At 35.6% G+C, this 15,579-nt stretch overlaps 1 protein-coding gene across 3 annotated transcripts in view; it reads left to right on the forward strand.

The window, feature by feature from the left end:
* Positions 1-12,821, forward strand: part of Skint3 (selection and upkeep of intraepithelial T cells 3) — a 68,224-nt gene extending 55,403 nt beyond the window's left edge. For all 3 annotated transcript variants that reach the window (NM_001102474.2, NM_177578.4, NM_001348354.1), the window contains 2 exons: positions 2,618-2,742; positions 10,492-12,821. In NM_001102474.2, the coding sequence (NP_001095944.1) occupies positions 2,618-2,742; positions 10,492-10,560 (194 nt within the window). In that variant the 3' untranslated portion in view covers positions 10,561-12,821. The remainder of the gene's footprint in view (positions 1-2,617; positions 2,743-10,491) is intronic.
* Positions 12,822-15,579: the final 2,758 nt, after the last annotated feature.

Raw genomic sequence — 15,579 nt, forward strand, 5'->3', positions numbered from 1 at the left:
CTTGGACGATGGGATAGGCTTTCTTCTAACGAGCCACTTCTAACCTCCTGTCAGAAGGCCTTCCTACGCCCCAGCCACAGACCTTGCCTGCACGGGAACCACCCAGTGCCCTTTCCCCCACCTTCCCTAATCTCCGGGAGCCTAGTGCCACACTGGGGCCCCTATTCTGTTCTCAGGTCTTCCTCCTTATCCAGTGTGGGATGCCGGAGGCTGAGAACCTGGTATCTGGGACTGCCCTTTGTCCACCCCCTGCTGTGTGGGGTCAGTGGCTTCACACAGCCATATGTCCACCCAGGGCTGCATGGCAAGATTCCAGCAGTCCTCCCTGTCTGCCTGCCCAGAGCAAGAGAACTCTGGTGGGACTTGGCACTCTCCTACTCTCTTCTTCTCCTACACCTATGGCCCGGTGAACTTCCACTGAGGACCTATTGCTCAATCAGATGGTGGGCTGCTAGAATCTGCATCAGTATTGGTCAGGCTCTTGGCAGAGCCTCTCCGGGGACACCTATACCAGACTTCTGATAGCAGGCACTTCTTGGCATCAGCAATAGTATCTGGATTCAGTGTCTGCAGGAGGGATAGATCCCTAGGTGGGGCAGTCTCTGGGTGGTCTTTCCTCTCTTTGCCCATGCATTTCCATCAGAAGCAATTCTGGCTTAATATTTTTGAGATGGGTGGGTGGCCCCATCCCTAATCCAGGGGCTATCTAACCACTAGATATGGTCTCTACAGGTTCTATCTCCCCTTTGTTGGGTATTTTGGCTAATGTCAACCCTGTTGGGTCCTGAGAACCTCTTGCTTCCCTGACATTTGGGACTTTCTAGCGGCTACCCCCAGGTCCCCATCTCCCACTGCTAAACACCTCCATTCAATTTCCTATACTTCTCTCCTGTCTTCTCCCAAACCTGTTCCTGTTCCCCTTTTCTCCCCACCCTCCTTGCTTCCTCCCACGCCCCTCCCTTCTCTACTTCCCCTTTTTTTGTTCCCCTTTCTAAGGAGGACTTAAGCACCCACACTTTTCTTTTCCTCCTTCTTGAGCTTCGCATAGTCTATGAGTTGTATAGTGAGTATTCCAAGCTTTAGGGGCAATATTTGCTTATCGGTGAGTACATACCATGTGTGTTCTTTTGTAACTGGATTACCTCACTCAGGGTAATATTTACTATTTCCATCCATTTGTCTGTGAATTTTATGAAGTCATTGTTTTTAATAGCTGAATAGTCCTCCACTGTGTAAATGAACCACGTTTTCTGTATCCATTCTTCCGTTGAAGGACATCTGGGTTGTTTCTAGCTTCTGGCTATTATAAATAATGTTGTTATAAACATAGTTGACCATGTGTGCTTGTTATATGTTGGAACATCTTTTGGGTATATGTCCAGTAGTGGTATAGCTGTATCTTCAGGTATGATTATTTCCAATTTTCTTTTTTCTTTTTTTGTGTTTGTTTGTTTGTTTGTTTTTTGAGACAGGGTTTCTCTGTATAGCCCTGGCTGTCCTGGAACTCACTTTGCAGACCAGGCTGGCTTCGAACTCAGAAATCTGCCTGTCTCTGCCTCCCAGAGGAACTGCCAGATTGATTTCGAAAGAGTTTTAACAGCTTGTAGTCCCACCAGTAGTGTAGGAGTCTTCCTTTCTCTACATCCTTGGAGCATCTGCTGCCACCTGCATTTTTGATCTTACCTGTTCTGATTGGTATAGGGTAGAATCTCAGGGTCATTTTGGCTTGCATTTCCCCAATGACTAAGGACGTTGAACATTTCTCTAAGTGCTTTCCAGCCATTTAAGATTCCCCAGTTGAGAATTCTTTGTTTAGCTGTATACCCCATTTTAATAGGGCTATTTGGTTCTTTGGATTCTACCATCTTGAGATTTTTGTATATTTTGGATGTTATTTAGCCCTCTATTTGTGTAGGGTTGATAAAGATCTTTTATCAATCCATAGGTTGCTGTTCTGTCTTATTGACAATGTCCTTTGCCTTACAGAAGCTACTCAATTTTATGATGTTCTATTTGTGAATTGTTGATCTCAGAGCATGAGCTACTGGTGTTTTGTTTAGGAAAATTTCCCATATATCAATGTGTCTGAATTACACCAGAAGATACCTTTTCACATGTATTATAATAAGTTACCAGTATTCAGGGAGTAGGTATTGATATTTTTGGAGGTCAATTCTGCTCACTACAGTATGGCTCTGGTAAACACAAAAATCATTCATCTCAGTCCAACGTTTTCCCAATTGTTCATCCTATGGCAGCATCAAATCAAAGTTGGCAATAAATAATAATAGCATAAAGATATAAAATATCAATTTTATCCAGCTATGAGAAGTAGTTGAATCAGTACATTGTAGTGAGCACTAAAAAGTCTCTGTAGGCTAAATCTTTCCTTCTCTGCCCCTTTTTCTTTCTGTCTTTTTATTGGATACAAAGTTTCATTATATAACAGAGGCTGGATACAATCCTCTTGCCTCTTCCTTTGACTACAGGCTTTTATCCCCACATTCATCTCTGAAGAATTCAAAGAGGTAATGAAATTCTATTAAATGATATTATTTCATATCTCGTTGACTAGAACACAGCACCATCAATTTTCTAATTGTTTAATTTTGTTTAGTTTCTATTCCAGATCCCTTATATTACTTCTACACTAGCTGGCTTGTGAATATGGAAATGCTGGGAGTATTTCTGGTCTTCTTTCCTACTTTTATAAACTTAATAGAATTTTCGCAATTCATAAAAGTAAGTACATAAGAAGCATTATTATGTTAAGACTAATACAAGCCTTTTCTCTTCTTGAATGTATCCCTTTATAATTTATTAATAACTGAGGTTAACTTAGTTTCTAGAGAGAAGATGATTTAATTCTTAGATTCATTTTTAATGTTATACATTAGAATTTTATGATAAAGTTGTAAATTTCTCCTGATTGAATTTCTATTTCAATTGCACAATCAAAATTAAAAAGCTTGGAGTAGAAATATTTCTTAGCGGTTAAGATTAATTGTTGCACTTCCAATGAGCATGGGTTTGATTTTCAGCATACACATGGTAGCTCTTAACTGTATGCCATGCCTGTTCTGAGGATCTGATGACTTCTTCTGACTTCTGTAGGTATCATATGGTACACAAACATATATGCAGCCCAAAACATACACAATAGAACAACAAGTTTGATGACAACGTTAAAGTAGTAGGTTTATTTTGTTCTCTTTCTAATAGCATGCAGGACACTGACTGTGTTGGTTATATTTTCTTACTCTATGCTTGGATGAATGAATCAATTTTTTTGTTGACACTTTTGGAGTCTTCTAAACTAGTGTTGCTACTTCAAAGATATATTGAATATATATATCAGAAAGATTATTTTGTTCCACTCATTAATTAGAACTAAGTGGTTTTTTTTTTGAGAAAATGAAAAAAAATAGATAAAACCTCATCCAAGCAAATTAAAGACAGAGAAAGAATATCCAAATTAGCAAAATCATAAATAAAAAGGGGAAAATACAACAGACACTGAAGAAATTCAGTAACTCACTTTGGGGTTATACTTTAAAAACCTATTCTTCATGAAATTGTAAAATCTATAGAAAATGTACAATTTTCTTGACAGATACCTTTTACCAAAGAGGTAAATCAAGATCTGGCAGAAATTTTAAATAGACCTATTGTCTCCAAGGATATAGAAGCAGTCATTAAAATCTCTCAACCAAAAAATGACCCAGAGCCAGATAGCTTTAACACAAACTTCTATTAGACTTTCAAAGAGCTAATACCAATATTCCTCAAATTATTACTCAAAATAGAAACAAAAGGACATGGCCAAATTTATTATATGAGGCCACAGTCAGTCTGATAACTAAACCACACAAAGACTCATAAACAAACAAACAAACAAACAAACAAACAGAATTATAGACAGATTTCCACAATGAACTTTGATACATAAATATTCAATAAAATACTTGCAAAGTAAATTCATGAACACATCAAAACTATCATGATCAAGTAGGATTCATGCTAGATACAGGGGTATAGTTTAACACATAAAAATCTGTCAATGTATTCCACCATATAAACAAACTGGAATAAAAGAAAACAGATGATCTTTAGATGCTTACACAACCCTTTGACAATCTATAACACCGCGTCATGATAAAAGTCTTGGAGAGATGAGAAATACAAGGAATATATCCAAATATAGTAAAGGCATTTTACATTAAGCCAATAGCCAACATCAATTTAAACCAATAGAAACTCAAAGAAATTCTAAGAAAATTAGGAACAAGATAATGCTGTCCACTTCATATCTATTCAAGGTGGTACATTAAGTTATACCTAGAGCAATAATACAACTAAAGGACTTAATTGGAATAGAATTGGGAAGAAAAAAGTTAAACTATCATTATAGTAGATGATACAATTATACATAAGTAATGCCAAAAAATTTACCAGAGACCTCTTAGCCTGATAAACACCTTAAATGAAATGGGAGGATACTATTTTAACTCAACAAAGAAGTAGCCCTTCTTTATAAAAAAACACAAGTTGGCTGAAAAATAAATCAGGAAAACCATACCCTTCACAATAGTTACAAATAATTCTAATAAAGCCAGTGAAAGACCTATACAAAGCTGCTTCAAGTCTTTGAAAAGAAAAAATTGAGAACATATTTAAAAATGGAAAGATCTCACATTCTCATGGATCTGAAGAATTTACATAGCAGGCCTCAACAGATACAAGAAGATTGAAATAATCCCATGCGTCCTATCAGATAAACACAGCCTGAGTCTGGTCTTCAATAGCAAGAAGTCAACAGAAATTTCACATACACATGAAAGCTGAGCAACACCCTACTCAATGATAACTTGGTCAAGGAAGAAATAAAGAAAATAGAGCCTTTTTAGAATTTAATGAAAACGAAACAAAACATACCCAAACTTAGGGTACACAATGAAAACATAGCTAGGAGGAAAACTCAGCTGAGTGCCTCCAAAAAGAATCTAAGGAGAGCATACATTACCAGCTTAACAGCACACCTGAAAACTCTTGAACAAACAGAAGCAAATATACCCAAGAGGAGTGAATGTTCAGGAGGAAATAATCAAACTCAGGGTTGAAATCAACCAAGTAGAAAAAAAAAAAAAAAAAAAAAAGAACTATACAAGTTATCAACAGAACCAGCAAGTTGTTCTTTGAGAAAATCAACAAGATAGATAAACCCTTAGCCAGACTAACCAGAGGGCACAGAGACAGTATCCAAATTAACAAAATCAGAAATGAAAAGGGAGACATAACAACAGAAATGGAGGAACTTAAAAAAAAAAAAATCATCAGATCCTACAACAAAAGCCTATATTCAACAAAACTGTAAAATCTGGATGAAATGGACAATTTTCTAGATAGATAACAAATATCATATAGTTAAATTAGGATCAGATAAGTCATCTAAGCAGTCCCACAACCCCTAAAGAAATAGAAGCAGTCATTAAAAGTCTACCAATCAAAATCAAAAGCCCAGAACCAGATGGGTTTAGTGCAGAATTCTGTTAGACCTTCAAAGAAGACCTGATTCCAATACTCTTCAAACTTTTCAACAAAATAGAAGCAGAAGGTACACTACCCAATTCATTCTATGAAGCCACAGTTATGCTGAGTATTCTACCTTGGAGATGGAGTGGTTTATGTCTAATCAGGAATTTTTCACAATTTCCTTTCATAGAGGACTTCATAAGAGATTGATTTCTATCATGTTTAGTTTTTCAAAACTCATAGATTTTAAAAACTCATTGAGTGCATATTACTTTTAACTTCAGATGATATGTATATTTAAGAGTGAAGTAACTGTTATAAATTATTTTGATGACTTAAAAATGTCAATACTGAGTTGTATATTTTAAAATAAATTGTATTATTTAAATAAAAACAAATAATGAAAAACAAACAAGTAAACAACAAAATAAAAGAAAACAAAAGAAGAAAAAGAAACTCCTGATGATATCATCATCCTTGATTTTAAGCTCAATTACAGAATTGTAATGTAAAATGAATTACTGTACTATAAATGTAAATAGTGAATTGATCCAGAGGCTATATTTCTTTAGCTTTTCAAGTTCTCAATAACCACGCAGAAAAACCAAGATTTATTTCATGCTACACCTCAATATCTGAGTAATTAAAAGATATAACTTACCCTCCTGTGCTAATTTGCTACATCTCAGTCCTATCTCTTTGATACTTGGAATTTAATATTGTTCTAGATCTCAGTGATTGAGATATTTCTTTCAATGGTGTCTTCTCAGACGCCTTCATCCTGTTGATCTGAGTCGTCCCCGCCCCCCTCTTTCTATTTTTTCCTTGATTAGTGGAAGTTTCTGCCTTATTTTCTCTTCTACCCAGCCACAGGCTGATCAGCATTTATTGACATAGCAGTGAATAAGTGCTAAGAATTGTTTACACGACTGGAGACAGGAGATTCTTGATCTAAATATTACACTGGGGTGTTCCAATTGAAATAATATATGAGGACAGAGAAATCAGCATTTGAGTAAAGCAAGGATAACCTTTATGCAGTGGACAAAAACAGTATGTCTACACTGTAGTAATAAAAGCCACATGCTATCAACATAAAAAAGAAAAAAAGCTTGATCAATGGCATTAAATTGAAGACCCAAATGTAGATCCACAAACATATGGATGCCTGTTTGCTTGTTTGTTTTGTTTTGCTTTTGTTTTTTTATAAAGAAGCCAAAATTATAAAATAGAAAAAAGAAACCACCTTCAAAAAATACTGATGGTATAACTGTATGTTGATATGTGCAAGAATGCAAATAAATCCATACCTAACATTCCATGCAAAAGTCAAGTCCAAGTGAATCAAAGACCTCTACATAAAACGATGTGCACAAAATCTGATAGAAGAGAAAGTGGAGAATAACCTTGAACAGATTGGAACATTTGACAACTTTCTGAACAGAGTACTGATACTGCAGGCATGAAAGTCAATTGTTGATAAATGGAAGATTATAAAACTAAAAAGGTTTTGTAAGGTAAAGGAGGTTGTCAAAAGGAAAAAGAGAGCAGCCTACATTATGAGAAGAATTTTCATAAACTCCCTATGATAAAGAGATGATTTCCAATACATCAATAAATCAGATGTCAACAAGCCAAAAATCCAATCTTCAAATGTGGTATAGATATAAAGAACAATGTATAAAATGCTCAACAGAAATCTCAAATGAACAAGAAGCATTTGAAGAAATGTTCAACATCTTTAGTTATCCGGGTAACTCAAATCAAATGACCCTGAGACTCCACATTATATTTGTCAGAATGATTAAGATTAAAAATTCCAGTGATATCTCATCCTGGCAAGGATGTGGAGCAAGTATCTTTTATTTGCCTAAAGTAACTGTCATCTCCAAGGCTTATTGCCTCAGTATGTTTACTTAGGCCTAATCCTGGATGCTTCTAGGCATCTTATTTGGGCATAGAATGTGATCAATCTCTGAGATTTAATGGTGAATAAGGTCACCCTTTCTTACTCTTTCTGACCTATCATTGCATGGTTCAACTCAACTCTTCTAGCTCATACTCTCTCCAACTTAACTGATTTAATCTGGCTTCTCTCTCAGTTTCTCCTGAGTTGCTCTGCATGACTTCATACTAACTTTTGTCAATATGTTCTAATTTGACTCATTCTCTGGCATGCTTAGTCTTTTCCTATATCTAGTTTGTTATCTCTTCAAAGTATCTCTAAGATTCTCCAAGTAAAGCTGCCTCCTCCCTTTTTCTCTGCACCTACCCTTAAGTCAACCCTCTTTTCTCTCTCTTCTGGGAGCTGGGCATATCCTATTCTCTCAAATGTTTCTCTGATTCATTAATTTGCATGCCATTCAACTAGAAATTACCTTCAAACATGAATTTTCCTTCCACAAACTAATTTTACCTTAAATTTGGGGAATAAAGAAGTGTGATAAGGGCAAGTCTATATTTCAGCAAGGGAGATTAATGGTGTATGCTAAGGTCTGAGGCACAACACTACTAGATACATCTATTTTCAGTAAATTGCAGAATCCTGGGGATCACAGTGTGACCAAATATCCTACAACAGCAAAGGGGAACACTACTCCACTTCTGATAGGAGTACAAAGCTGTACAGCTACTTTAGAAATCAATATGATGGTTTCTGAGAAAACTTGTACTTAAACTACCTCAAGACTCTGATATAAAACTATTGGGCATATACCCTAAGAACCCTCCATCTTACTACAAGGATACTGGCTCAATTATGTTCATAGCAGCATTATTTATAATTTCCAGAAATGAAAAAGAACCTATATTGCTCTCAACCAAAGACTGGATAAAGAAATGTGGGACATTTACACTATGGAATATTATAAAGCTATTAAAATACTATTACAAAATTTTCAGGCAAATGGATAGAGCTAGAAAAAATATTCTGAATGAGGTAACCCAGACTCATAAAGACAAACACAGTATGTATTCATTTATAAGTTGATATTAACTATGAAGGAAAGAATAATCATACTACAATCCATCCATAGACCCAGAGAGATGAAGTGACAAAGAAGGTTAAAGGGGGATGTACAGATCTCCCTAGGAAGGCTAAATAGAATAGATATTGTGGATGGACTGGAGGCCAGTGGAGTCAGAAACAGGAAGGATTATGTTTGGAGAGGGTGGAATGGGAGAGTAATGGGAGAGAGAACTGAAATTGATAATCAAATTTAGGGGCTCAGTAGAAACCTAGTGCAATAGAAATTCCCAGGTATGTCTCAGGATGACTAATGTCTCAGGATAACTAATACTTCTAGTCATGATGGATACAGAATCCATATACTGATCACTCAGGGACCTAGGATAAAACAACACTCCACTAGCAAAAAAAAAAAAAGTGTCAAGGAAATGATGTCTAATTATGTTCTACTGAACCCATAGATTGATGCCTGATCCAATTGTTATCAGAGCATCTTCATTCAACAACAGATGGAAAAAGATGCAAAGACCTACAGCAAAGCATTAGGTGGAGTTTAGGACATTCTGTTCAAGAAGGAGAGGAATGATAGTAGGATCCAGAAGGCTCAACATCACCTCGAGAAAACTCATGGAATCATCAAACCTGGATAGGGGTTTACTGAGACTCAACTGACAATAAGGGCATCTGTATGGATATAACCTAGGAACTCATTATAGATGTTATATTTGTGTAGCTTGATGTTTTGTGAGACTCCTAACAAATGTAGCTGGGGCTGCTTATGTAGGTTTTGCCTGCTTTAGAGATCCTTGTCCTCCTACTGAATTGCCCCATTAAGCCTTAATATGAGGCAACGTACCTAATCATATTGGAACTTGATATTTCATATTTGATTGATATCCCTAGAAAGACTGGCCTTTTCTGAAAGGAATCAGAGGGTGGGAGGAAGTAGAAGGGAAAGGAGTATGTGGAGATGCTGGGGGAGAGAGATGAAATTGCTTTCAGATATAATATATGAGTGAATACATTAATAAAACAGAAAATTACAAAGATTTAGTTCTCCTTGGACATTCTTTAATTATTTTACAACATATGTGAAGAAAGTTCACTCTTTTCCATTGTTGTTCATCCAGAGAATCTATGGTAATGGATATTCAGTTGCAGATGTCATTAATTTTATCATCAATATATTGTATCTGAGATATAATAGGAGTCAATGTCTTTAGGTATAGTATATTCACCAACACTTCACATGTTCAAATGGTAATTTATCATGTCAATTTTTATTCCATTGTTTTCCTCACTAGAATTTCTTTAAATTAATATTGAGTAGCTGATACACATCAATACATTTTAGGAAAAAAATAATGTCTGAAATTCTGAGAAGAAAGTTGTTTTCAGCTCATAATTTTACCCATTCCAAATAGTTTCTTGTAAGTGCAAAAAAATAGTCAATGATTTTTTTAAAACCGCTATTACAATTAAATCTATGAGATCATTTAGGAAATATTTACCTTAAACAAGAATAAAAAGATAAAAATATGAAATATAAGTATGCAAAAATAAATTATTGAAATATTAATGTAAAATTATATTGTAACATAAACTATGCTTATTTAAATGGCACAATGTAAATGCATATGTGATTCTCTGAATCTAAATAATATACCTCTTCATATTTAACCAAATGTGGATCAAAAATATTTTTAAAATACTGTTCTTGCCTGGACCAGCAACTCAGGCACAACCCCTTTCACCTACATTCTGTGCTTATAAGATGTGCTGGGGCAATATATGCACACAATTTGTAGGAGTGAGAGCCAATGACTTGTCTAGCTAGTGGGTCATGCCAGAAAAGGGAACATATGCCTGAAAATGCATGGGTGGCTAGGAACTGGAGGCTGGATAGCACAGAGTTCTAGAATAGAACCAAGCATGACTAGTAAAAGAAAATTAATGAAATGATTCTTAATGATATTCTCCTATACTCATAGACTGTTCCAAAGCCCATATGGTTATGCCAAGAGAATATGAGAGAAGATGATGCAATAAGACACAGATAAACATTAATTTGAACTGGAGAATCCTGCAAAAGATGGAGCAGAAGAATTGTAGTAGCCAGAGGAGTGGAGGACACCATGAGAACATGGGTCACAGAATCAACTAAGCAGGGCTCATAGGGGATTATAAAGACTGAAGTGAAAATTACAAGCCTATACGGGTCTATGGTTGGTTTTCAGCATATATGTATTGTTTATTTAACTTGTTTTTTTTTTTTTAATGGGACTCCTAACCCTAAAAGTGCACTTATGTGAGGAAATGGGGACTCTTTTGCCTGCTCTTGAAATCCTTTTTCTCCCATTGTATTGCTTTTGCCAACTTCAGTAGGAGGGTTTGTGCCCAGTGTTATTGTAACTTATTATGCTTGGTGTGTTTGGTAGATATCCCTGGGAGGCCTGTTTGTTTCTGAAGAGTTAGTTGCAGAGGAGAGATAAATGGGTTAGATTGGGAGTAGTAGAGTAAGGGGAAACTGGTCAGGAGTATTGTATGAGAGAAGAATGAATGTAAAAATCTTACATTGTGCTTACACTAAATATGTGAGGACATTATTTTCTTGTCAATATAAAAATTAATAACTGAAACAAGAAAGAGGGTAGAGAATAAAAATCTATAGAATACTAAGCAGAGAACATAAAGCATGCTACCTCCACTAAAGGATCACAGATTATTTAGAAAGAGGAGAGAAATGAGTACAAAAGCCAGAAACAAGAGATAATTACAAGGAAATAATACTTTTTGGATACACAAGGGTAGCTACACATATGAACTCACAATGGTTTGTACACCATGAATAAGACTTGTCCAACTCTAAGTCAGATGAAATCTTGGCAATCAGAGAAGAGTTTAGCATGAGTTCTCATCCCTGGCATAAAAGTTATTGACTGGTGTTAGGTGTTTGGAAAGGAAGGTTAGTTTTTTTGTTGTTGTTTTGATTTTTTAATATAATAGCTGCCAATAAGTTGCTCATGCTGGAGTGGATGGCCACACAACAAACATATTTTGGAAGCACAAATTGTCCTGAATGAAAAGCCAAAAGACACAAATTTAGGTGGTTAAGGATAAAGAGATGGATCTGTAAAGAGTTGGGGATAAATAATAAAAGATATGCAAAATTCTCAAAAAATGAATAAAAAACATTTTAAAAACTGATAAAAAATCCCTAAATAATATCATGACCTTCAAAGAAGGAAAGTATATTGCTTGGATGTATTGTATGAGATAATAAGTAAAAATAAAAATAGAAAAAGTATCATAAAACACTTGTTTAGCACTTCAGTTTTAGTAGGTAGTAAAAATACTCCGATATGATTTGACTTATGAAATATATATGAGAATGATTATTTGATATAAATAAATTCTGTATCATTTTATATATAGTATTTGAATACTGAGCATCCTTTTGTACTCATAGATAAGCCAAGGGATACCCATCTTGGGCAGTTTAATTGTACTCCCTTTCAAAATAATTTCCCTACTCACATTTGTTTACTGCTTATTCCACCTTCTGGAGGGATGAAGAGGGTCACAAAAGGCTGCTCACCACGTGTTGTAGAAACTCCTCCTTGATTGCACAGGGCTAGAATATATAGACCAAAGAGAAGACTCTACCTATGTGACTAAGAAAAAGTCCTCATTTCTTCTTGGTAAAGGCTCTCCAAGTATAGCCTGCTTCAGTTATAAGGGAGCAACTACATCCCCACAAGCAAATCCTAACCTAGACTGTCTTAGGAAGTCAAATAAATTTATTTGTTGCTCAGGATAATTTTGGGACCTTAACAGAGTTGGTAGATGTTGTTTAAAATGTCTCTCTATGTGAAGGAATTATAGCAATACTGTCTGGGAATCAATATTCCATGGACATCAAGACATATAATTCCCCAGATCTATATTCATGTCAGAGTCAATAATCATCAATATCTGGAACTATAAAAAAACAGAGATTGTGTTTAATGGATATAAGATAACTAATCTACCTATTGTACTGATGAGAGAAATTGAAATACAATGATTTTCTGTACTTTATGGCTAATATTCACTGATAAGTGAGTAAATACCATGTATTCTTTTTGGGTCTGCTTACCTTACTCAAGATGATATTTTGTAATTCCATCCATTTGCCTGAAAAATTAATGATGTTCTTGTTTTTAATAGCTGAGTAGTATTCTATTATATAAACCTACATTTTATATATCAATTTTCCTTAAGTTGAGAGGCATCTGAGTTGTTTCCTGTCTCGGGTTATTACAAATAAAGCTCTATGAACACAGTGAAGAATGTGTCCTTGTCGTATGATGGAACATCTTTTGGGTATATGCCCAGGAACTGTGTAGCTAGGTTCTTAGGTAGAACCTAACTTTTTCTGAGAAACACACAAATTGATTTCCAAAATCATTGTACAAGTTTGCAATTCCACCAGCACTGGAAGAATGTTCCCCTCTCTCCACATACTTGCCAACATGTAGTATCACTTGAGGTTTTTATCTTAGTCATTCTGACAGTTGTAAGGTGAAATCTCAAACTCAGTTTGATTTGCATTTCTCTGAAGACAAAAGATGTTGAATGTGACTTTAAGTACTTCTCAGCCATTCAAGATTCCTTTGTTGAAAATACTCTTTAACTCTGAACCCCATTTTTAATTGGATTGCTTGAATTTGGAACTGTCTAATTTCTTGATTTTATTATAAATTTTGGGTATTAGTTTTCTGTTGGATGTAGGGCTAGAAAAGTTTAGCCTCAGTGGGAGAAGATGTGCCTGTTCCTCCAGAGACTTGATGTTATAGGGTCTGGAGAAACCTGGGAAATCCTCTATCCTATCAGAAGTAAGAGGGATGGGGAAGGGGAAAAGAACTCTGGAAAGGGGCACTGGAGAAGGGGGAACATTGATCAGGAGGACAAGTGAATAAATAACTTATTTAATGCCAATAAAAGAAAATACCATAATGAAACAATACTTTGTGTGCTAATTAAAATAAATAAACTATATCTCAATTTACATCAGTAAGAAAAATGATTTTTTTCTGCATTCTAAACTCTATTTACACTAAAGAAAAAGAGAACATACTGAACAAAAATGACAGAAGTGCAACCAGAAAAGTTTAGATTTATGTTCCAGATTCTTCAATGAGCTTGCTTTAAGAAAATGGGATGACAGAAGAGTCTACAATGTAAGCCAAATTTAAAACCATGTCTACTGCTTTTGTATACATTTTAAATGCCCTCTAATGGTACAAGTAGTTAGACCTTGGTCCCTTGGATAGTGATATTGAAGGACAGTGAAACCTTTGACAAGTAAAGACTAGTAGATGATTATCATGTGCATACACTCAAGGACATAAGGAGAACATGACCTCTTATTTTTATTCACTCTTTTTTGTAACCATTGTGTAAGCAGTTTTGCCCTGCCATTTACTCCTTCCATGATGTACTGTCTCCTGACCATTAGATGCCTAGAAACAATGGGCTAGCCTGTGGATTTACAGAAAAAAAATTAACTGATTTGTGGAAGGGAGAGACCTGTCCTCAAAATGGGGTATTGCTTTCAGAGTCTAAAGAATAAGGATTGTCATCTTCCTGCCTTTATTTTTCCTGAGAATGTATGTCTATCACTGCTGTTGCCACTATCCTCGGATGACGTTCTCAAGCATCTTTGGTCTTCTTATTTGGACTGAGTATTGCTAACTTTCCATGGATTTTCCAAAACTTCAACACTTGATTGGGACTGCAAAGTCATCCATATTTATGTATTCTATGATTAGTTGATTCTCTGCTTCTTTTATTGCTAAATGAATTAAAAGCGAAGTCTGTTAGAAAAAGCAAATGTATTTCATGGTAAGAAGAAGGTTGCCTACTACATTTTGCTTTCTCTGCAGCTTTTTCCACTGTCTCTTTCTGTTCTAATCTGCCTTGTCTTTTCCTTCTGCATCTTTAATTCTACTCTTCATTGTGGGTTCTCATCTCTTGTATCATGAACAGTCCAGCTTCCCGTATGTAAATGCTGGGGGGGTGGGCAGTCACAGAAGCATCTCTTGCAGGAGGACCTAACTGAGGACTGCCTGTGACACCAGCATTCCTGCAGAATCCAATTGAAGACTGCCTGAGAGAGCAAGGATTGCTAGTGCAAATAATACCTGCCAATCAGGAACTGCTATTTAGAATAGATACTTTCTTGGAACCAATGTTGGCAAGGGTGAAGGGTATTAAAGGATTTTGTGGCACTGTTCAGATGAGCTTGCTGCAACATTTCTCACCGGCTCCCAGAGTCTGTCATTGACTTGGTGCCAACTCAGAACCCACAAGGGCAGATAGGGTCAGATGGAGAGCTCTCCAGGGAACAGGCAACAATCTCTGTAATGCTTCTATCCTACTCTCCTTTTGCCTCTTCAATTCTTTTCTCCCCTTCTGCCTTGTTTTCCAATTCTCTTTTGGCATTTTGTGTTATGCATTATTTGTTGTGTGTATTTAAAGTCATTGGTCCTAGTTTTTTACTTTCCAGGATACATAATCATATGGTATTTCAATTACCAAAGGTTCAGTACAAGATCAAACATAAATTCAAAGCATAAATTGAACAAGAAGTTTACAGCCAATATATTTACATGTGTTTTCATTAAGACTAGTTATCTAACTAGACATTTATTTGTCACTAACCCTACAGATCATTGAAAGTTAAAAACCATAATTCTGTGTCTAAGTTAACAATGAAATTTGGTATAGATAAATCTAGTTAATATTTTATCTTTTGTCCTCGTACCTGCTATAAATCTTCCGTTCCCTTTTATTACCTTTGGTTAATAGTTTTACAGCTTATAGGAATGTATTCTTAAGTTGTAAACTGTTTCAATACCTGATTTATAACATCACTAATTAATATGTGACACATGAGGACTGGCAGAGTTCAAACTGCAGTTATCATACCACTGAGGGCCTTATTTGCAGTCCTACAAAAAGGCCTTAATTTTTTTTAACCTGTTATTTTCTTTTTTTATTAGATATTTTCTTCATTTACATTTCAAATGCTATTC

This window comes from Mus musculus, chromosome 4 (assembly GCF_000001635.26).
Source record: "Mus musculus strain C57BL/6J chromosome 4, GRCm38.p6 C57BL/6J".
Classification (NCBI taxonomy): Eukaryota; Metazoa; Chordata; class Mammalia; order Rodentia; family Muridae; genus Mus; species Mus musculus.